Source organism: Siphateles boraxobius, unplaced genomic scaffold (genome assembly GCF_051911475.1).
Source record: "Siphateles boraxobius isolate OS27281-9 unplaced genomic scaffold, OSU_SipBor_1 86, whole genome shotgun sequence".
Taxonomy (NCBI): Eukaryota; Metazoa; Chordata; class Actinopteri; order Cypriniformes; family Leuciscidae; genus Siphateles; species Siphateles boraxobius.
Window position 1 is genome coordinate 5,026,304 of NW_027509215.1, and position 25,062 is coordinate 5,051,365.

Below are 25,062 nucleotides of genomic sequence, written 5' to 3' on the forward strand. Positions count from 1 at the left end.
GTAAATGTCATGTATGTTTTTTGATCATTGTTTTTGATGATGTTTTGTCTAAGTGCAATGTAGGAAAGTCATCTATCAATCAAAAAATTAGGCTATAATGAGAATGATTTAAAATCTTTCATAAAGCTAAGGTGAAATGTAGAATTTAAGTTACTTCATTTAAGAATTTAGGATATTTAATGTTAAAATAAAACTGCAAAATAATACAGCATTTACTGATATAATTTTATTGTCATTATTTTTTTACACTACAAATTAATATGTACACTACAATCAATCAACTGACTCGATAAGAGACTAACTGCCATATGATTGTGATAATTTGAAGAATCTCTATATCATCTATACTTCTAGATGACACAGTTTCACTGATGTTTCCGGATTTACGACAAACCCCGGATAGAGCGGCTGAGTGAATGTGGTCTGGACTCTGTGAATGAGGGTCATTGTGTCAGAGACGCTGTAGAAGGACAGAATCCCTGCACTGTGATCCACATACACTCCTATTCTAGAGGAGCTGCAGATTAGTCCAAATTTTTTGTTATTGTGACTATATATGTATCCAGAGCGAAAGCAAAATAATCTCCAGGACTGATTGTTACATCCAAATTTACACTCATCACCCTGTCCCTTCCTGCTGATGCTGTTATATGACACTGAAATACCCAACCCATCCGTCCCATTCCACTCCACCTCCCAGTAACAGCGTCCACACACACTCTCTCTCTACACAACACCTGAGGCCAAGCATCAAATCTGTCCGGGTGATCGGGATACAGTTGGATCGTGGCAGTGCCAGTAGCCATTCTGTTTTCCTCAGACAGATGGAGGCATTTATGCACTGACTCAGAATCCAGAGTAAACTGATGGGAATCTGATGGAGATTAAACACAGATTGCATTTGTTGAAATACCTTCAAAGCATTAGGTGAGGCAACAATCAAAGATATAAATGTAGAAACAAGATCACTGATGTATTCCACAAGTTTTGAAGTAAAATTATTTGATTAGAAGTTTAGTTAAAAAGTGTAAATTTTTTCTTTTGGCCAATAGTGGAACAGAATTAGAACATTATGACTGCTTTCATAAACACTCCTCCTGTCTGCCGTTGTTTGGAGTAGATAATCTAAACCCCAAATTCAAGCTGTCAGACCACTGCATTACGGTTTGGTGCTGATAGTGTCACAGAAATTAAACACTTCACCTTTAAGTGTATATTAGTCTGTGTTTGCTTTATTTTGTATTAATATTTATAACACTTACACTGTAAGAAGTCCTCCCTTGTTCTGGGTTCATTGATTTTGATGCATTTCGCTACAGAAACAAACATATTTAAAAGTGAAACAAACAGATATTTGAAGTGGGATTTGAGCTGATAAAAGTATCCATAATATGTATTTATTTAATAACAATGATTTGTTTATTATTATTATTAACAATAATTTATTGTTATTAATAATTATTATTGTGTATTGGCATCCACACAATATTTATTTGTACATTTTTTCGTACTCTGCTTTATGAGATGAGTCTGTACTTTACCTATACCAGATAACTTTTCTATCTCCTCTTTGCAGAAATTCTCGAATTTACTTCTTAACAGAGATACAGATCTTCTCGACTCATCATAAATCAAGACAATAGGGAAAGTGGTGCAGTCTGTAGACGCAGGAGGGACGGAAACAGACTGGAATCTCTACATATGCAAAAAGACAATAGACATACAGGTAAATATGAAACGCAGTGTAAAGATGAAGTATTTTAATTGCTTACCTGCATGTCATGAGACCATCAACAGACACAATGAATCATATCCATATGTGATCATGCATGATTATTGAAATATTTACTTAAATCTTTCAAGTCTTCAAGTCAATATTTTAGGCTACGGGGTTCAGCTGACAGAAAAGTTTGGAAATACCAAATCTAATACAATCTTGACAACATTCACACTGATCAGAACAACTGGCAGTTGTTTTCAGATTCGAATGAATGCGATTATTCATCACAAACCAAATGCAACTCTGCAACTGATCCAGAATGCTGTAGCTAGAGTGGTCTTTAACGAGCCGAAGAGAGCACATGTCACTCCTCTCCTCACAAAATTGCACTGTTTGCAAGTTGGCGCTCGCATTAAATTCAAATCACTGACGTTTGCCTACAGAACAACCACTGGCACTGCTCCCTTTTACCTAAACTCATTACTTCAGACTTATGTGTCATCCAGAAACTTGCGCTCTACAAGCAAACGTCGTCTTGTGGTACCATCACAAAGAGCCACAAAATCTATTTCTCGGACCTTTACATGTCTGTTCCCTGATGGTGGAATGATCTGCCTAACTCAACCAGAGCTGCGGAGTCTGTAGCCACTTTCAAGAAACGACTGAAGACGCATCTCTTTCGGCAGCACTCGATCCAGTAATACTAACACTTTCTCTTCTATTCTATCTATTACATTTTTTTTTTAAATAACTGCGTTAAATTAAACTGAGATGGGTCATAGCACTTGCATATTGTTGTCCTACTTTTAGTTTAACTGCTTCTATTGTTCTCATTTGTAAGTCGCTTTGGATCAAAGTGTCTGCTAAATGAATAAATGAAATTTATTTCGTAATAATAAAATCATTCCTAAACCTGTAGGAAATGTATGTGATCATCAGTGTGTGACAGTTGCTCCAGATCAGCTTCTCTCCTCCTCAGATCATCAATCTCCTGCTCCAGTCGCTCCAGTCGTTCTTCAGCTCGACTCACTGCATCCTTTTCCTGATCTCTGATCATCCGTGTCACCTCAGATCGGCTTTTCACAATGGAGCGGATCAGTTCAGTAAAGATCCTCTCACTGTCCTCCACTGCAGCCTGTGCAGAGCTCTGTAAGGACACACACAGAGAACCGCTAGAATCAGTACATTCAATCTGACAGTTATTTTTCTCCTCTTTTCAAAACTCACCCTGTGAGTCTGCACTGACTCTCTGAGCTCCTGGAGCTTTGTTTGCCTCTCCTGAATTCTCTTCTGTAATATTATTACTGTCTCTCCAACCCGTTTCTGTGAGGATGAACAAATAATTGCAAACATTAGAAAACTTCAGTTTTCTCTCAATAAGACTTTAAAGATTTCATGTACTACATCTAGATATTTCGGAAACGCTTCATTTTACAGTACAGTACTTACAGCGTACTTACCTAGAAAGTACTGGGTAATATAAGGTAAGTACATGGGTTTAGGGTAGGTTTAGGGGTAAGTTCAGGGTTAGTACCTAGTTATTACCCAGTTATTGTAAATACTATAATAAATACATAGTATGTACATGGGAAACAGGAATGTAAAATGAAGCGTTACCGATATTTCTATACTGGAATTTATCTATTACATTCAATATTTTAATGAAACAATTACATTTGTTCACCTTTACATTGCTCTGATAAAGACTTCACAAAAAGAAAGAAAAAGAAACACACAGCAAATGACCCAGAGCCAGAACTAAAGTTATAATAAAATACTATACTATGGCTACAAACAGAGATGGAAACTTGAGTCTGTGACCTGATTCCTGATTTCGTTCTCTCGTCTTGACAGCATGAAACAACATATTTTACCATTCATTCATTCATACATTCCCTATCAATATTAGGTGCAGCAACAAAAATTACAACAATTGATCTCCCAACACACCAAGACAGCATTAGGCATGTGTGTTAAACACCCATTGGAAAAGTGCTGTTATAAATGAACAATGGCAATAACAGTATAGTAAAGTCTTAACATGTGATAATCTTCATGTCATTTAATTTGAAAAGCAATAAATTAATCAATACAGAAGCTGTGGTTGCACATCTGTCAGAGACTTGCTGTCGATTTCAAGTACACGTTTCAATGTCCTTTTAATATTTTTTTTATGTATTTGCTACTATATGCACAGAATATCCAAGAGTACCAACTGGTCTCTGTTACAGTAGAAGGCCAGAAAGAGCTTCCAGTTAGCGCTCCTGCCTCCCACAACGGAGATCCGGTTCGAATCCTGCTTGGAGCGGGGTGAGTAAGAGTGGTTAATTTTGGTGCCGTGACCCGGATGGTAGTGAGGTTTAGTTGGGTGAGTCTAACAGACGTAGGCCAGTAAGAGCTGTACTTGTAAACCTTACTCCCCTGGCCTCAAAAGGTGTGTTAGCAGCTGCGGTCTTTAGTCCTTGTTAGCGACCCTGCCTCCCACGCCGGAGAAGCCGATTCGAATCCCACTCGGAGTGGGTTGAGTAGGACCGGTTGGACCTGTAATGGACGGACACTTCCATACTCATCCCCCTGTCTGACTCCTTACCACAGATCAGTTTGTTGAGTCAGGGTGTGTTATTATATCGACTTAACATAAACGACACACAGATAGGAATGTCATTTTTTTGTGTTGTTTACTGTAACGCTTGTCTATACATGGGGGTTTTGTTACCACTGGTGCTCACTGTAAGACATAGGTTAGTAGGCTACCCATTGCTTGAGAACAACAGCAAGTGGCAAGTCAAATAGCTCAAAATAAACAGCACGTTTTTTTCTCTTGCGGTGACTGTCTCTGCGTTTCAAATGATATGATATAATGTCGATTTTAGCCTCAGACACTGCTATTTATATTTTTAGCTGAAAGAACTATTGCTTAAAATAGAAAAAAACTTGAGAATTTACAGGGACTTGTGAACATGTCTGGCTACTAATAATAATTTACAATGATACAATACTGATTAACAATATGCAATTAAATGACAGCAAATGAAATGTATTAGGTTTAGCATAACAGCAAACATAAGTTATGCAATTTCAGTTCATACCTGTTTCTCTGTCCTCTCTGCTTCAGCTGAAACAGTATGGTGATTTTTGTGGTCATCCACCACACACATCAAACAAATACATCGCTGGTCAGTACGACAGTAAACCTCCATTAGTCTGTCGTGTTTAGAGCAGATCATCTCTTGCAGTCGTCCAGTGGCAACAGTCACTTTGTGTCGTTTCTTTAAAGGAGATACTTCATGACACTTAAAGTGACTTTGACAGTATGATTCGAGACACATCAGACAGGACTTTACAGCTTTGCGTTTCCTTCCAGTACAGAAGTCACACTCCACATCTCCAGGTCCAGCATAACTGAGTGCAGTACGAGCTGTTTTGACTTTTGCCTTCTTTAGGTTGTCCACCATTTCAGCCAGCATCACATTCTTGTTTAAAGCAGGTCTTGGAGTGAAGGTCTCTCTACACTGAGGGCAGCTGTAAACTCCCTCCTGATCATTTTTATTCCAGTAGTCTGTAATGCAGCTCATACAGTAACTGTGTCCACAGGGGATGGTCACTGGATCCTTCAGTAGATCCAGACAGATTGAACAGCTGAACTGATCCCGAGCCACTGAAATACGGGCTTCTGCCATCTCACTGCACAAACACACAGATAGACATATACATAAAGCAGCTTATCTACACTTAGGTTTCGTTTCCCCAAAAGTCTTTAAGAGACGTGTGCAAAACAGGTATGTATTTCTGGTGTGACTCACCAGTAGTTTAGTTCAGATAATAAAGAACATCCACTAGGTGTCAGTCTCTCACTGAAGCCAGGACTGGATTTTTCATAAAACTGTTCTCTATGGGGAGAACATTTAAAATAAGAATATTGTCTTTCCACTTGTATCATGTTTTTGTTATAATTTCAATAGATAGTGTTTATGACAAGAGAAATGTGTGAGAAATGGATTGTCCCTGGTTTAAATTTTAGGATTTTAAGCCAAATTAAGTGTTTAGAAATTTCCAGCTCAGCATCTCCTCTCCACAGTTCTTTAATCATCTGCTCTGGCTCTTCCGAGTGTCTTTCTGTTTGTCTCACTTCAGCCTTTTTCTGATTTATGATCACCTGTGTAACCTTCTCTAATGGAGCGGATCAGTTTAGTAAAGATCCTTACTGTTCGTGCAGAGGAAGTCATTTCTGTGATCCCCAGATTCATATGGCACAGTGGTCTTCACTATTTTTTTCATGAGAGCCGTACTGATAGGACAAAGTCAGTAGGAGAGCCATTTTTACAGGAAAGTATAAAAAGTTACATCCAGTCATAAATACCATGTCTGTTTATTAATGTCACCCCTGAACATTCAATATGCAATGCAATAAATAATTTTCTTTTAGTGATTTACCAGTCAAATTTGTAACTGAGACAAGATGATTTCCCTTAATGACAAAAAAAGCAGGATTTCCAGAATAGATTCATCCCAGAATGACATCAAGTTACTTTTTCTACATTAGCCCCTCATGTATCTAATCATCCAAGAGCACATGCGGCGTTAAGAGCTGGAAATACTGCCATAACTGGCAACTCCGCAGGGACTGGATATGTTTACATGCACAACTTTTGTTTCAATCGGTCTGAATTCATTGTGATTGATTAATCTGAGTGTAGTGTAGTTTACATGAATGCTTAACATCGTGATATGATGCATGATCGGGGTGATGTGTACGTTTATAAGTCAAAAGATTCAAATTGGGAATAGGTTTTTTGACATTCGCACACTGCACAAATATACAAAGTTTCCCGCTGTTGTCGCGTAATAACCATTTTACTACATTGGTTCTTTATTTGTTTTAAACAGCAGACTTAACATCAAATTCTGGTCATAATTTGGAGACTATGATGAACCGTTATGCCGTGCTGTTTGTATTGATCACGCAGTAAAAATGCCCAAAATCAGTCGTCTGTGGATGAGAATCTGAAACAAGGACTGGTGAGCGGTTGTCCTGCTTCACTTCACAAATACTGAGTGAAATGAGAATTATAGAACGACGTGACACTCGTTTATACGACACTTTATTCATCAGAAGAACAGCGCGTTCAGCGCGACGGACGGCGTCCTTTCAGTTTTCAATCGATCAAGTGAACATGTTCTCTCGATAAACCACCCCTTTCAATCCGATCAAAATTATTTGAAAATAGAGCTGACACTTTGAGTTTTTAAGGGGTTATGTTATAGTCCTACTTCTTTTTAAATGTTTTTATGAAATATCTGTAGTGACTGCTTGATCATATCACTGTATTATTTACCGCCATGCGAGCCACAAATGAAAGCTTGGCGAGCCGCGCAATGAGTAACACTGATATGGCACATAAGGAACACATGACTATATACTCCAAAGATATAAAGTGACACCATGTTCAGGTCTGTAATAACGTTGTATGACAGAAGATGCAATTGCAAAAATCAGGTTTTGTCACAGTTCTGTCAGCCTTGTCTGGGTTTTCCCTTGGTTTAGTGACAGAGCTGTGACACTTCCAGTTTGTCATGTGTTTGTGTTGGTCTGGTCTGTAGTGACGGTTCAGAGTATTTATTTTTTCCCACATTAATTTCACACGTGTCTAGATCTTGTTTAGCCTACATCTTATCTCACACTTTATGACCGAATAACTGAAGCGTCATGCGGAAATGCGCATTTTGACATTGACGAGCGCTGGTAGTCTGCTGAAACCGCTCAGATGAGAAGGTCAGTTTATCATCGCGATGTTTAATATCCTTGCAGCGCCAAATTAGAGTTTATATTAGGCAATTATTTCAAAACTTTCATTATATAATAGGCTACACATTAAAAAAATTACAGAGGTCCAGACCTGCACGTATCAGCATCTTCATGTGGAGAAATGAGATTGGAACAACAGCAAGTCGACGGTATAATGATTGACCGTCACTGCCTTCATAGTGCACAACAGACAAATTAAATTAAGCAGAACTTTTTATAAGTTCGGTGAGTATTTTATTTTGATAATGAATATAGGTTTTGATGTAAAATTAGCAGTGCTAGAATTGACATAGCCTATTGTGCGCGCACGCGAGACGCCGGCGCGAACACTTGGATTGTTTCCTATGCAGTGGAAACAAAGGAATACTCTTATTTATGGTCATACAGATAAGAGTACATCATTCAAAACGGCAAAATGTCAATTTTTTATTTGTGTGTACATTAAAAATGACTACAAAATGTCATGCCTTTTAAAAATAAAAAAAACAACAGGATGGTTCTGCCGTCTCTGTCTCCTTCTGGCGCGCGTGCCCAAAAAACGACCAAAACACAGCGAATACTTGACGCACAGGCATAAGAAATATAGATAGATTATCTATCTATAGAAACCTTTAAAAGCATACTTTTTTATTATTTGACATTAAATGCATTAGGCCGATAAGTCACTTTGGAATAAATAGCAAGTTTTCAGATGATAAAGAAAACATGACTTATAGTCATGGAAAAACGGTAGGCTGTTATAAATTATTTCGCGGACTCCCTGGCTATCGTTCACGGACCTCCAGGGGTCCGCAGACCCCACTTTGAGAACCACTGGTTTATGTAAATACAGACATTATGTAAAAATCTATATGACAGCAGTTTAAATTGTGACAGTTGATATTAAGACACACCATGCACTGATATTTATTACTACCAGTAATAATTTACTCCCAATCATTGTTGCTACATTACATACATTATTATATTAGTTTGCTAAACAATGTAAATTAAAATGTTATTAAGAAGCCTGTAATAATTTCTAGTAATATTCAACCTGCAAGAATTTAATTAAATAACTGATAAGAAAATAAATAATTTCACTCTTGACAAATATGAAAACATTGTAAAATCCCTATAACCCTAGATGACACAGTTTCACTGTTGTGTTCTGACCTACCCTAAACCCCGGATAGAGCGGCTGAGTGAATGTGGTCTGGACTCTGTGAATGAGGGTCATTGTGTCAGAGACGCTGTAGAAGGACAGAATTCCTGCATTGTGATCCACATACACTCCTATTCTAGAGGAGCTGGGGAATATAAGGAGTTCAGTCTTTATCTTATTGTGACAGAATGAATAACTGGATTTAGAGCAGGACAATCTCCAGGACAGATCATTTAATCCAAAGGAACAATCTCCACCCTTTCCCTTTCTTCTGATGATCTTATGTGACACTGATATAGTTACCTCACCACTCCACTCCACCTCCCAGTAACAGCGTCCACACACACTCTCTCTACACAACACCTGAGGCCAACCATCAAATCTGTCTGGATGATCAGGATACGGCTGTTCTGTTTGAGTATAAGTAGCAACTGTTTTGTCCTCAGACAGATGAACATGTTTATTCACTGTGTTTAGATCTAGAGTGTGCTGTCGGGAATCTGAGGAAGATGAAAACACATAATCATTTAACTTACATTTATTTCTCAGTTTGTACATGCATTGTATGAGTCTGAGTTTATTTTCAGGGGTGGTGGAGCTAAAGTGCTATAACATTAAACATAGATTCAGTTCAGTATAGTAAAAAAATCTATATTTATTTTCTCTTTCATTTACTTTATTTGTTGATAAAAATGCAACATTATTACCATGCATATAATCTTTTCATAAAAGTATGTTGTCTTCACACTCAAAAGTATGTGGTCTACTAAAACAGAATTTTGTTTTAAACTTTCAATATTCAAAATATTGAATATTGTTTTGTTAAGATGTATGATACCCCATGACAAACAGCAGTCATGTGTCTCAAATTCTGAAAAAGACTGAAAGTTAAGCTCTATATCTTGTATGTCTTATATGTCTGGTCGGCATTTTGCTTTGGCTGTGCAAAAACAAGGCAACTTAACTTTGATAAAACTATATATAGAACCTATTCTAAAGTTAGTATTGTGAATACATATCTTGGTTTCATAACCTGATTCTGAAAGGTCATAAATTGTTGTCAATTATCACATTCTGTGTGTGTTAGTGACTTACACTGTAAGAACTCCTCCCTAGTCTTGGGTTCATTATTGGGAATGATGTTGATGTATGATCCTAGGAAAATAATACAATTAATTAGAACAATTCTAATAATTATACAAACAGTAGGTAACATTTTAGAATACTGTTCTGTCATTAATGAATAACTACTCTGAACAAATTAGTAACACAATATAAAACATTCTAGTAACTACTATTAAAGGTGGGATCAGTAGTTTTTGAAAAACACTTTTGGCCAATGTTGATATTTGAAATCACCAAAACAAACACGCCCCACCTCAAAATGATCTCGCCCCTCATTTGATAGCTCCACCCCACACTTACGTAGGCTACGCGACCGTAACCCAGGCAATGACTGGATATTGTCTAATATTGAAAGCAATAATGGCCCAGTCCCAATTTGCATACTATCCGTCCTAAATAGTATTGGAAAATAGAATTAGTACGTCCCAAATCGTAGTATGTTGAAATGAGTGTTCCAAAGATACCCGGGTGGTCTACTATTTCCGGTCAGAATCCGAAGTGCAGATCGATGCACACTCTAACGGCTAATATTGCCCGCAACCCATCGTGCGTTGGACGAGGATTCGGCTAGAACTACAAACACGACTGAAAAGTGTTAAAAAATCACAGACACGGAGGATGTGCGAGTCCGGCGGTTATGTAGAGAGATTTAGATAAAGGGGTTTGAGTAATTAATTATCAGTATCCAACCTGACGAAAATGTTTTTATTCAACGTTGTCTACATTATATTGCACCTGCAGCAGCATTGTGAACTTTTGTAAAGATACGTTTAGCCATTAACTTTTAAATGCATAATTATATTCAAATTGCAAACACACGAGGAGAGTCTTCGCATGAAATACCCACGACTGGCCGATGAACGTGCTCAGAAACAGTACGTTTGGAAATCAAATTTGATTGAATGGAGGATTTTAACTGTGACAAGATGACTGACAGGGCAGTTTACGGTGACAGGATGCACACAGCAGATCTGTCCGTTAAAGATGACGTGATTATGTCCCAAAGCTTGCCTACTCTTTTGCTACACACTCACTTTTTCTTCACAAAAAGAGTACATACTTTTAGGTCGTAGTATAAGTAGGCAAATTGGGACTGGGTCAATGTGTTACTATGGTAATCCATGTCGAAAATGTTTTAGTAGTAATGGGTGTCAATTGTTCAGCTCTGTTTCACATGGAAGATGACGCTCAAAACCCACTAAGATATCATGATCAACTCGATAGCACATGAAAAAACAAGCAAAGATGACACAAGCATATTCAAGCAATGGCCAGCATATATTAGTTCTGTGAAACAAAACTTAATGTTACTCTCCTATCAAGAAGGAATAAAGCAAACTCGGCGTCCGATGTTAGGCCTTCCCGCTCCTTGAGTTTTCTCCAGTGCTGGTAAGCTTCTCAGATATTAAAACGAGTTCTACCTCTTGCCTAATCGTAAGCCTTCTTTTTAATTTGAAGTTCATCTGCCATCTCTCTCTTTCTGTAGTCGTTTGGCTAATGTCTGTGCTGTGTCCACTGAGCGCTCTCTCCTCCCCATTATTAGTAGTCACGCCCCTTACTGCTGATTGGTTACAAGTGTGTTTTGGTAGTCGGTCCGAGACAGTTTTCAAAATTGTTTTTACAAAACTACTGATCCCACCTTTAACTGCTCTGATTAACAAGCTTTATGCGGTAGTTCGCTATTTGCTAATAAATAACTACTATTTTATTCATACCTCCCAGAGGACTATACAGGTTCATAATTAATGTGAATACATGATGTATAATTCATTCTAAAGTGAAGATCATGGTAACCCACTATTAATTACTCAAAGTGTTACTACATCCTTATAAAGGAATTACTAATTATTTGGATCAGTATTCTAAAGTGAAAAGCATGATACATCTCTAATAATGACTGAAGTAATTGTAAGCTTTTCAGGTTTTTGATAGCAATAACTACTGGGTTACCATGATCTTCACTTTAGAATATTGATTCAAGAAATGAGTAATTCCTTTAGAAGAATGTAGTAACACTTGAGTCATTACTATCCAAAACCTTACAAAAACCTCAAAAGCTTACAATGACTTTAGTCATTACTAGAGTCATCATGCATGTCACTTTAGAATACTGATCTAAATAATTAGTAATTCCTTCTGAAGAATTTGGTAATACTTGAGTCCTTCCTCAAGTATTAGGTTATTATGATCTTCACTTTAGAATTAATTATACATTATGTATTATTCACATTAATCATGAATCTCTATACAGTAGTTCGTTGTAGTCCCCTGGTAGGTCAAAAAAATAGTAGTTATTGATTAGCTAATAGTGAACTACCACATTCAACTAGAGCTATTACTTACTAATTCATTTCTTGTTTGTTAGTTAGTTAGTAGTTGTTACTAGAATGTGTTACTCATTTGTTCCTATGTAGATATTCATTAATGATGGAACAGTACTCTAAAGTGTTAAGTAAATGTTTCTGCCGCTTTACCTTGACCACATATTTTCTCCATCTCCTCTTTACAGAACTTCTCCACTTTTTCTTTTAGTTGAGAGACAGATTTTCTCAAATCATTATAAAGGTGGACAGAACTGCTGGTAACTCTGGGTACATCTGAAGATTCCAGAGATTCAGAGAGAGTCTGGAAACTCTAGAAAATAAATAAACAGAAACATTAAAGATACAAAGACACAAAAACGTTTTACCAGCATCCTCCCCAAGATTTGTATCACACGTATTTTTCCAAATGATTCTGTACATCCAGCAACTTTTAAGCAACTTTAAACCATTCAATTTGCTACTTGCACGCTGTCTGAGATGGTTTTCTGCGCACACACATCTGAAGCACATGCACAGAAAGCCGACTCTCAGAGAGTGCGAGAACTCTGAATTGAGTTCTCTTTTTATGCTTTTGACGTTCTTGTCTTAAGTGAATTCATTCTTAAAGTGACAGCAGCCTAATATTCCTGCTGCTGTCTGTTTCATTAATGTTAATCAAACAATAAAAAGACAAACAGAAAAACACTCACTGCTCTTGACTGAATAACTTTAATAAGGATTAAACTATATTTCATTTATACACTGACAGATATCCAGTGTTATTCTACATTTGATTATTCAATTTGAACTGAATTCTTAGACATATAAAACTTAAAGCACTGTTTTATTCATTTGTATTTTTGTTCTATTCCATTTATTTGTGTTATTACTTATAATATGTTCAGTTTTTCACATTTTATTATTACAATATTATTATTATATTATATTTAAGTGTTTTCTCTTTAATAATGTCTGAACTTTATATTAGTTAGGCTAGTAGTTTTTGGTGTGGTATCGAAATTGGAATCTAGAATTGTGAAATTTCATTTGTGTCTTAAAAAAAAACCTGTCTGAAGAGTTAAAGGAACACCAAGTAACTAACCCTACAGGTTGGAAGCGGAATTGTCCATTACCGCTGTCGTAAATAATTTAGCCTACCGCAGCCTACTGTCGCACGCGCACGCACATGCTCTCTGTTTATCCAGTACCGGATTAGGAATCAACAATGGCCACAGACAAGGTAGAGTATGATGCATGATTTTATGAAAGTATGATGTATTGCGACATCACAAACGAGCAATTGTAACGCTTGCCGTAAAGCAAGTCAAATTAGTAGTTTTCTTATGTCTCATTAGAACTACAGAAACGCGACCCAATCTGGCAATCTTACATAGCGTGGATATATCAGATAAACGACCGCAAAGCTGTGGCATAAGTGCATTTCATCATGTCACAACTTGATGAACCACTGAAACGATTTTGGAAACATTATTTTAAGGTAAAAAATCTTACTTAGTGTTGCTTTAATGAAACTATTATAATAGGAACACAATACTAACCACACCTAACAGAATTCCTGACAACATTCCAACCAACGATTGTTTTGAAGTTCGTTAAAATGTTGCCAGCAATTTTTCCAGGTGATGTTATGAATATTGCGTGCTATGTTGTCTTTACATCTTTATAAGTTAAGAGATAAGGGAATGTTTATATCTCAAGGTTTTTAGTGTCACATGATGATGTCGTTAAGCAGTCATTTTCCATTGTATTTTCTAATTTGTATTCCTCAGCTGCCCTCATTTAAATTAAAGTCAATGGGAGGTCGCGCATTCTCTGTTTCAGCTCCATGGTTATGGAATGCTCTTCCCTGGGTGATAAGATATTCCCCAACACTGGATTGTTTGAAGAAGTCTCTAAAGACTAATATTTTTAAATGTTTTTTATTTGCTTGTTTGTAATCTTTTTTTTTTTTTGTATTACTGTTTTTTTATTATTGTTACTCTGTTCTGTAGAGCTTTGAGGATTAACTGTTGTGGGGTATTAGACAAAATTTGAACTGATTTTAGGTGCCACAAAAGCATCTTGTGAGAAAATCTGGTAATGTTATTTTAGTGGCTCAGATCATAGTTATGTTACAGTAAAAAGAGAAAATAAGTCTGTCTCTAATGAAAAGATTTCTGCATGACCACTGCACTCTTCTATTGATCAGATTTCTGTTACCTGTAGGAAATGTATGTGATCATCAGTGTGTAAAAGCTGCTTCAGCTCAGCTTCTCTCCTCCTCAGATCATCAATCTCCTGCTCCAGTCGCTTCAAGAGTCCTTCAGCTCGACTCACTGCATCCTTTTCCTGATCTCTGATCATCCGTGTCACCTCAGATTGGCTTTTCTCAATGGAGCGGATCAGTTCAGTAAAGATCCTCTCACTGACCTGCACTGCTGACTGTGAAGAGCGCTGTTGGGACACACAGACAATCAGACCTTTCACTCAACATCAGCCTATTAAACACAGTGGGTTACAGTATTGGAAACTCGTCTAACACTGAGCTCTGACTGGTTAAAGTAGGGTACTTGGTTAGTTTCACCTTGTGAGTCTTCATAGCCTCTCTGAGCTCCCGAAGCGTCTTCTGTGTCTCTTGGATTCTGTGCTGGAATTTCTCTTGTATCTCTCCAACCTTTTTCTGAGGAACGAAAAATAACTGTAATCCTCCTCAATGGACTCAGTGCAAATGAATGAATTATTCATATTAAAATTTTGATTATGGTGTGAAAATGTCATCATTAATTGCCTAATTGGCATAACTTCAAGAATCAACTAAGTTTATTTATATGTGTTTTCAGTTCATACCTGTTTCTCTGCTTCAGCTGAAACAGTATCGTGATTTTTGTGTTCTTCCATCACACACCTGTAACAAATCAATTTCTGGTCAGTACGACAGTAAACCTCCAGAAGTCTGTCATGTTGAGGGCAGATCATCTCCTGCAGTCGTCCAGTGGCATCAGTCACTTTGTGTCGTTTCCTTAAACGAGATTCTTCATGACACTCAAAGTGACTTTGACAATATGATTCCAGACACATCAGACAGGACTTTACAGCTTTGCGTTTCCTTCCAGTACAGACGTCACACTCCACATCTCCAGGTCCAGGATAACTGAGAGCAGGACGAGCTGTTTGAACTTTTGTCTTCTTCAGTTTCCCCACCACTTCAGCCAGCATGGTATTTTTACCTAAGACAGGTCTTGGAGTGAAGGTCTGTCTGCACTGAGGGCAGCTGTAAACTCTCATCTGATCATCTTTATTCCAGTAGTCTGTAATGCAGCTCATACAGTAACTGTGTCCACAGGGGATGGTCACTGGATCCTTCAGTAGATCCAGACAGACTGAACAGCTGAACTGATCCCGAGCCACTGAAATACGGGCTTCTGCCATTTCACTACACCGACACACAGATAGACAGATACATATAGCGGCTTATCTACACTTAGGTTTCGTTTTCCCTGAAATAGTTTACAAGTTTTTAAGAGACGTGTGCAAAACAGGTATGCATTTCTCGTGTGACTCACCTGTAGTTTAGTTCAGATAATAAACAACATCCACTAGGTGTCAGTCTTTCGCTGAAGCCAGTAATTGATATTTTATAAAACTGTTCTCTATGGGGAGAACACTTAAAGTAAAAATATTGTCTTTCCACTTGTATTATGGTGTTGTTATCTTTGGAATAGATAGGCTAGTGTTTATGACAAGAGAAATGTGTGAGAAATTGGTTGTCTCTGGTTGTAGTTTTAGAACTTTAAGCCATATTAAAGGTATTGTAGGTAGAAATCCCCAAAAATACTTTTTTCCAAATTTTTTCAAACTGTCTTTATATATCAATGCATAATTAAAATGTAAGTACTCTGGAAAATAAATTATAAAAATCGAGTGTCTGTAGTTCTCTCAGGACTGTAATAAACACAGCTCATTATTCCATTCGGGACGAAAGAAATGATTGGCTGGGGCGACTGTCACTCTCCCTCGCTACCATGGATACCACCTCTGCTGATACAGGAGGAGCCCAAATGCGCGCACCCGTTTGAAAAGGAACCGAAGCTAGTAATAACAAACAATTATGGCAGAGAAAGAACAGTCACAATTCTCAGTAACGTTACCTGCATATAGAGGCAGCGAAGTCAAACGAGTTAAAAAAAGGAAGACAGTATTTGAAAAGGCTATGAACAAAAAGTCTTTGGATAAATAAAGAAATCATAAGAGAGTCGGCGTGGCTTTCCAGCGTCGGCTACTACTGAGTGATCTCAAGGGGCTGAAAAGTGACTCCATGATGGCTTTATTTCTGCTGGACAGGTAATCTTGCTGTTTTCATTTTGATGGCATTTATTTTTTCATGAAGCATGTATCACTAGCACACCTAACTACCTAATATTAGCTACCTAACGTTACGTAGCATAACTAACGGTACTGGCTTAGCTATGACAGTGTAACTTTGGTGTCGACTAGTATAACGTTACTGTTAGTGAGCCAGGGTTGAGACGATAAATAAGCAATAGGCCTATCTGCAGTCGAAAGCTGTTTTATTTAATTTCGCCGAATCTAACTTTAGGTTAAAAAGTTTAGGGGATCTATTTTTATACCTAGCTTTACCCTCTGCCTAAACTGTGTTCCTATTTTCACCGTGAACTCTACCTACTCCGTTTTTTCACGTTTGGTTTGTTGTTATATGCTCTACATATGTTTACATGTGTCTTTATGTTGTATCTGTATGTGCTATACAATATATGTTGTGTGTGTGTGTTATATTATCTTGGGTCTGCAATGCAGTTGTGAGAAGGTGTTTGAGTGTATGTAATTCAGTTTATCTGTAAACAATCTTATGTTATGAATCTTACAAATTCACCTTCATCACAGTGTAACTGATAGTAACGGCAAACGTGTATCAATGAAGCTATTTATAGCTTTGCCTTATATTGAGTTTGATTCCGTTACGAGCTAGTAAAATATTTTAAACTTTACAAGTATCGTTATGCGAGCTGGATAGTGAGTACTAACAGCCATGTTAATTGTTTATATTCATACTGATAAAGTTAGTTATATATTACTTGTGATTCTGACATGATGTCACTACATCTGGTAAAGCTGGTAAACACGTCCGACTCTTCCAGCTGAGCGAATGGCCGGGATCGCGTGTTCATTTGTTTTGGGGGCGTGGCTTTGGAAGGAGCCGAGTAGGGAGGGAGTGGGAGTTAATGGAATAATGAGCTGTGTTTATTGTAGTCCTAAGAGGACTACAGACACTCGATTTTTATAATTTCTTTTCCAGAGTACTTACATTTTAATTATGCATTGATATATAAAGACAGTTTAAACAAATTTTGACAAAAAGTATTTTTGTGGATTTCTACCTACAATACCTTTAAGTGTTTAGAAATGTCCAGCTCAGCGTCTCTCCTCCTCATAGTTCTTTAATCTTCTGCTCTGGCTCTTCCGAGTGTCTGTCAGTTTGGCTCACTTTAGCCTTATTTTTTATCTCTGATTATCTGCGTAACCTTCTCTAATGGAGCAGATCAGTTTAGTAAAGATCCTCTGTCCGTGCAGAAGGAGTCATTCCTGTGATCCCAGGATTCAAACGGCACATAAGGAACACATGATTATGTTCTTCGAGATATAAAGTGACACCATGTTCAAGTCACTGTATTAATTGGGCATGATTACAAAAAATGACACTTCAGAACAAAAAATACTAAACTCACAAAAAGTCATTTTTTATTGCTATAATAATGATTTTGTAATGTCTAAACATAACTCTAAATAAATAAATAAAACTCTAGCTCTTGCCATGGATATCATTGTTAATATCATGTCACATTAAAATACCATGTGTTACGCTATTCTTTGAAGTTTCAACATGAGGAATTTTACAGCTCACTCAGTCAAACTGATGGATTAGGGCTATTTGTATTGCAACCCTATGATTTGAAATGATTTGTTTCAATCTTTTTGAGTGGAACTCCCCACTGGAAGTGCATCCCATCCCATAATGCAGTAGGCTTGTTAGGAAATACAATCCATATTGGCCTACCTTCTTCTCTGAGGTGAATGTAGATTACATTGTGTTTGTAAAGTTGTCGCATTCACATTCGGGGAGAGACGGAGTGAATTGCGGCGCTAATAGTTAAACGAAAGTGTAGGTTACGTCACATAGCCATGCACAGACCAACGGCCAAGGCAGGATTTTCGTTAAATAATAGCCTACATTAAATTTAACATCGTATACCCCCAGACAGTGTTGGGTGTAATTAATTACAAAAAAAATAGGCTAGGCTACTGTGTGGGCCCCTGCAAGTCTATGGCAGTACTAACTACGCCACCCCTTGAACAAGACTGAAAGTAAGTGAATTCCCTCTTTGTAAAGAAGCACGCACAGGCTTAGCTTAACTAAGTAAAAACAAGTTTATTTGATCTCAGTTAAAATATGAATCGGTTTTGGTTGTCAATAAACAAATACATAATTTAACACAGGGGTAGGCTACGGTCCGGACATATGTGGGTGGCCACTGGAATACAAGTTTGACCAGACCTAGGGTCCAATACCACACTTGAGCTTAGGCACACCACTTTACCTGTAAAACACTACAAACTCAGCCCACACAACCACGGCAACCGTGCTCTTGGCTATCTCTAAAAATGCACACTTCGCAGCATTAAACTGCACATTGATTCAAAATGGGTGAACCACTCTAAGGAGACCAACTAGAACCCGGCGCTAGTAGCCTATATCTTATGGGCCCAACCCACCCCGAAACGCTCACTAGGAAGGAGGGGGGAAACAAACACTGACTAGTGGGAAAAGAAACTAAATTACAGTTTTAAACAAAACGAAAACAAAAGCAGCACCTGCACATTTATAGACATTCACGAGAACAGCAGCCGGCAAGCGGAATGGCTGGCTGTAGCCTCTATAAAAAAGAAACAAAAGACCCAGTAAAGCGATATGCGCCTAAAACTCATAGTCTGTAGTGAAGATAATAGGTAGACGCTCAGTCTATGTGCTAGTTCTAGATTTATCACCAAGTTCACTCATACCCCTTTTCCACCAAAGCATTTTGAGAGCCGGTTCGGAGCCGGTGCCTACTCGCGAACCGGTTCTTTGTGTTTCGACAGCCAAAGAACCGGTTCTCGGCCAGGAAAACTGGTTCCAAAGCGGCACCAACTCTTTGCTGGACTAGAACCAGAGAACCGTTCTTTTACCACCGTGTCATGCTTACGGCGGGGCTGGAGGCGGGTTTAGATGTGTCCTAAACATATTTTATGACCGCAAAGCCAGGAGAAACATTTGCAGAAACACGATGTAGTCCACCATTGTAATTATTATGCTTGAAGTTGGCGCAAGCGTTTCTAGCTTTTTTTAAATTTTATTTTTTTATTGAAAACATTATGTAAGCAAAGAAGAAAACAGTCAAAATATAGAACAAATAAACGGAAAGAAAAAAAGACACAAGACAGAGGTACATAACTAATCAGAAATGATTACATATCAAAGGAAAAGATTAAAAGACTTACTTATTTCAATTGTTTTTAAAGCCTTCATGGAACACAAGTTAGAGATAATCCCAAAATAATGTACTTGCTAGCGTTTCTGTATGGCGACGTACACAGTGACGTAACGACGTCGTTCGCTGGGCGCTCTAGTCAGTGGGAAAACAAACCGGTTCTGAGAAGGTTCGCAAGTTGAACCAACTCCGAACTAACTTTGAACCAGCACCAGTTCCGAACCCGTTCTTTTTTGGTGGAAAAGGGGTATCAGGTGTGTCGGCCAGAACACCACTTAAGGCCATTCCAGAGTATGAAATAAAGAACGGAGAGATAGTTCTTCTGCTGTTTGTTTATTCCTCTATCTTATGTAGTTCTGATTGTGTGTGTGAGAGTGTGGTTTCTATAAAGAGAAACTAATACAAATTAATAAATGAAACATGTGCATACACTCATTCCTCTCTAAGCACTAATATACATTACTAAACATAAAATAAACAAAAGTCAGAATATAACTATACAGGATATCTCTTAAACTTTAATACTGGAAGCATAATGAAAAGATTCAAACACTTAGGATCCTCAGATTTTCTTTCATAAGTTAAATCCCCACTAACATAGACAGCACTTACTGTCATCTATGATACACTTTATAGCTTCTTATTTTACTCAACTACAAAAGTACTGAGCAATCCTAACAACAAATATGAAAGTATAAACACATCTAAACACGATATTACATATCTTTAACCCAATGTACTAAATCAGATGAGCCGAAGCTCGAACGTGAAATGTACGAACGCGGATATAATTAGCACCACTGTCGCATAGCGACTCCTTAAACTACTAAGTCTTATCCACATCAAATAACAGAAATAACAACTAGTTTGACAAATAATACAATATCACAGATGTACTTACTCCTCTATTACGCACACTCTCAAGAAAGGTGCAGCTCACATCTACAATCTGACCGACCGACCGCCTGATCTCTATCGTACTGCATACTAACTGTGTGACGTCAGATACAAACCAGCGCGCGCTTTGGCTACCGTTACAAGCACTGAATAAATGGAAGTAAACGTGAAACATAAAGCCTAATATGGTCAACTATACTAAATAATAGCATCACTAACATAACTTTGGAGCCTTTTCTACAGTCAGTCATTTTACATATCTACTGAACACACGCACACACACCGAACACCAAACCCATAATTGAATAACAGACATGAGCCGATAGAATTACTGAGAGAAACGACCTTTATTAGCCTATTTACTTTTTACCAAACACATTATAATCAGAGCCATACCATACCTGTTTGCAGTAGTAATTTGGTGAATAAACAGTGTTTCGACGCTTCACACCTTAACCAGGGTCACTGAACGCTGCCAAAAAAAAAACAAGGCCCTATTACAACCGAAGTAATAAACCAACAGGGATTCGCTAAAACTCGAATAAAATTGTACCTCCTCTGTGCTCGTCAGTCAGGTTTCGGAAGCACGCGCACACACACAATCAGTGTGACGACGCCTATATGTAGCCTATGGCAAGCCGTTTTAGCTTAAATTGTACCCAGCCTTACCTGTGGTAGTTGCATTTTTACTGGTAAGAATTCAATTAGAGAGCTCTACAATTCATTTCTTACTAGTAACAATTACAATTAGAGAGCTCTCTTCAATTATTACTATTAAGAATTACAATTGCAGAGCTCTCTAATTCAATTATTACTAGTAACAATTACAATTAGAGAGCTCTACAAATTAATTTTTACTAGTCATATGTCTCCATTGACTTCCATTAATTTTTAATTACAGAGCTCTATAATTGAATTGTTACTAGTAACAATTCGATTTGAGAGCTCTCTAATCCAATTCTTAGTAAGAATGCAATTACAGAGCTCTCTAATTCAATTCTTAAAAAAACAAATTAAAGATATGTATAATTGCAGAGCTTGGTAATTGAATTAGAGAGCTCTGCAATTGCATTCTTACTAGTAACAATTGCATTAGAGTATGGCAAGCCGTTTTAGATTAAATTGTACACAGCCTTACTCGTCGTATTTACGTTTTTACTAGTAAGAATATGGCAAGCCGTTTTAGCTTAAATTGTACCCAGCCTTACTCGTCGTAATTACATTTTTACTAGTAAGAATTCAATTGGAGAGCTCTACAATTCAATTCTTACTAGTAACAATTACAATTAGAGAGCTCTCTAATTCAATTCTTACTAGTAAAAATACAATTGGAGAGCTCTCTAATTCAATTATTACTAGTAAGAATTACAATTGCAGAGCTCTCTAATTCAATTCTTACTAGTAACAATTACAATTAGAGAGCTCTACAAATTAATTTTTACTAGTCATATGTCTCCATTGACTTCCATTCATTTTTAATTACAGAGCTCTATAATTGAATTGTTACTAGTAAGAATTTCAATTAGAGAGCTCTCTAATCGAATTCTTACTAGTAAGAATTACAATTAGAGAGCTCTGTAATTGCATTCTTACTAGTAACAATTCGATTAGAGAGCTCTGCAATCGCATTCTTACTAGTAAGAATGCAATTATAGAGCTCTCTAATTCAATTCTTACTAGTAAAAAAACAAATTAAAGATATGTATAATTGCAGAGCTCTGTAATTGAATTAGAGAGCTCTGCAATTGCATTCTTATAGTAAGAATTACAATTAGAGAGCTCTCTAATTCAATTCTTACTAGTAAGAATGCGATTGCAGAGCTCTTTAATTCAATTAGAGAGCTCTACAATTGAATTGTTACTAGTAAGAATTACAATTAGAGAGCTCTCTAATTGCATTCTTACTAGTAAAAATTGAATTAGAGCTCTCTAATTGTAATTCTTACTAGTAACAATTCAATTGTAGAGCTCTCTAATTGTAATTCTTACTAGTAATAATTGGAAAAGAGAGCTCACTATTCAGTGCCATCTCATTATGATAATCGTGCCTCATGTTTATTCATCTGGCGTATATATTGATCTTGCGTATTTTGATATATTTATTAGGCTAATGGTACCAAAGATGTATTGTGAATGTTACGTTTTGCTTATAGACATATTTGTGAATGTGATACATGCATGTGTGTAGGCCTACATCAAAGTGAAAATTAAGTGTATTTCCAACTCTGAACACTCTTAAAAATAAAGATTCCAAAATAGGGGTCATAGAAGAACCATTTTGGTTCCCAAAAAACCTTTTAGTGAATCGTTCTAAAAAGAACCATTTTTTGAACATATTAATAATCTAAAGAACCTTTTTCCACTATAAATAAACTTTTGTTGAACAAAATGGTTCTTTATGGAGTCAATGATGCAGATAAAGAACCATTACATTAAATTTAACAGAATTATTATTTATCTTACACAAACCTTTCTCAAAGTTAATAAAAAATTTACTTTTGAATTTCTGAACTGACACTAGGTGGAATGATCGGCCAAATCATCTCAAAAAATGTTTTTTTTTAGAACGATTCACTAAAAGGTTTTTTGGGAACCAAAATGGTTCTTCTATGACCCCTATTTTGGAACCTTTATTTTTAAGAGTGAACTCAGTCCCCTAGTAAATTCGGTTATTAATTAAATAAACAAATAGCAAAACGAGTTGTGCGGTGTCCCCACCACTTTTCAAAGCAAAGTTACGCCACTGCTTATCCCATATAATTTGCGGGATAATTAGGGCCGGACTGGGCAACAGCATAGATTTCGGGTTTGTCCCGAATTTTCCGTGACGTCTGGTCACCCTAGTTACAGTCTTCATAATGTAACAGTAGCCGAATGCAATATATATATATATATATATATATATATATGAATGCAAAGGCCTATATGTATGTATGTATAAAACTTCTAACCACGCCTAATATGACTTTTATTTTGAAAAGTAGGAAATGGGTGTAATCCGTTTTGCATCTATATGAGTTTTTACTAGTAATAATTGCATTAAAGAGCTCTCTAATTGTAATTGTTACTAGTAAGAATTGAATTAGAGAGCTCTGCAATTGTAATTCTTACTAGTAATAATTGAATTAGAGAGCTCTCTAATTGCATTTTTACTAGTAAGAATTGAATTAGAGAGCTCTCTAATTGTAATTGTTACTAGTAAGAATTGAATTGTAGAGCTCTCTAATTGAATTCCTACTAGTAAGAATTGCATTAAAGAGCTCTCTAATTCAAATAGAGAGCTCTGCAATTGCATTCTTACTAGTAAAAATTTAATTAGAGAGCTCTCTAATTCAGTTTTTACTAGTAAGAATTAGATTAGAGAGCTCTCTAATTGTAATTCTTACTAGTAACAATCGCATTAGAGAGCTCTCTAATTGAATTCTTACTAGTAAGAATGCAATTGCAGAGCTCTGTAATTGAATTAAAGAGCTCTGCAATTACATTCTTACTTGTAAAAATCGAATTAGAGAGCTCTCTAATCGTAATTGTTACTAGTAAGAATTGAATTAGAGAGCTCTCTAATTGTAATTGTTACTAGTAAGAATTGAATTGTAGAGCTCTCTAATTGAATTCTTAATAGTAAAAACGTAATTACGACGAGTAAGGCTGTGTACAATTTAAGCTAAAACGGCTTGCCATAATGAATGGAAGTCAATGGAGACATATGGCTAGTAAAAATTCATTTGTAGAGCTCTCTAATTGGATTTGTTACTAGTAAGAATTGAATTAGAGAGCTCTGCAATTGTAAATCTTACTAGTAGGAATTGAATTAGAGAGCTCTCTAATTGTAATTGTTACTAGTAAGAATTGAATCAGAGAGCTCTCAAATTGAATTCTTACTAGTAAAAATGCAATTACGACGACTACGGCTGAGTACAATTTAAGCTAAAACGGCTTGCCATAGACGCCCCTTTACTCTCTTCCATTGATGAAAAGTGAAGCCGCCAAAGTCGAGTCTGCGCAGTAGCGAGCGTGAAGTGGAGCCGCGATATCAAGGTTCCGCCAAAGCCATTTAAATTGATCACATAGAAATCAAAACTCAGTTTTGAGAAAGAAAGAAATCATTTTTACCCCCTTCAATTTTTATTTATAGTGTGTGTGTGTGTATATATATATATATATATATATATATATACTATAAAAAGAAAGGCATACGGCATTAAAATACATTGGAAACATTGTATAGGCCTAGTCCAAAAAAAGGCCTGTTTTAACCAATAACAAAAATAATAATAATAATTATTTAATAAAATATCAACATAATGTGATAGGTCTTCTAAGAACGCAAGTAGCCTATATTTTTTTATGTAGATTAGAAATAGTTTTACCACAAAAAAAGTTTGTAAAAGTTTTTTTTTTATATAATATCGATACCAATATTTTTTAATTTAAAAAAAATTTGACCAAAAACAGTATTTTAACAAAAATAGTGACAAGCAGAAAAATAATGTGGGAGCGCCATCTATTGGCAGATGCCTGGA

General features: G+C 36.7%; 1 protein-coding gene and 1 pseudogene across 2 annotated transcripts; both read right to left on the bottom strand.

Moving 5' to 3' along the window:
• Positions 1-211: 211 nt before the first annotated feature.
• LOC143731210 (E3 ubiquitin/ISG15 ligase TRIM25-like) lies at positions 212-5,450 on the bottom strand (annotated as a pseudogene). Its single transcript, XR_013200716.1, has 6 exons — positions 4,810-5,450; positions 2,948-3,043; positions 2,634-2,867; positions 1,542-1,695; positions 1,263-1,313; positions 212-874 (listed from the first exon to the last, which is right to left on the bottom strand). The product of XR_013200716.1 is annotated as an E3 ubiquitin/ISG15 ligase TRIM25-like (transcript).
• A 2,474-nt stretch (positions 5,451-7,924) lies between these two features.
• LOC143731206 (tripartite motif-containing protein 16-like) lies at positions 7,925-15,654 on the bottom strand. Its single transcript, XM_077221888.1, has 6 exons — positions 14,946-15,654; positions 14,683-14,778; positions 14,319-14,552; positions 12,270-12,429; positions 9,766-9,825; positions 7,925-9,170 (listed from the first exon to the last, which is right to left on the bottom strand). The coding sequence occupies exons 1-6, from the start codon at positions 15,525-15,527 to the stop codon at positions 8,641-8,643; spliced, it is 1,662 nt and encodes a 553-aa protein (XP_077078003.1). The 5' UTR covers positions 15,528-15,654; the 3' UTR covers positions 7,925-8,640.
• Positions 15,655-25,062: the final 9,408 nt, after the last annotated feature.

Coding starts and splice junctions, on each gene's coding strand:
- LOC143731206 (XM_077221888.1), bottom strand. CDS start 15,527: ATGGCAGAAGCCCGTATTTCAGTGGCTCGGGATCAGTTCAGCTGTTCA. Junction 9,826..12,269: donor GGAGAAAATATGTGGTCAAG/GTAAAGCGGCAG, acceptor TTATTTTCCTAG/GATCATACATCAACATCATT. Junction 9,171..9,765: donor TAGGGAGGAGTTCTTACAGT/GTAAGTCACTAA, acceptor CATCTTCCTCAG/ATTCCCGACAGCACACTCTA.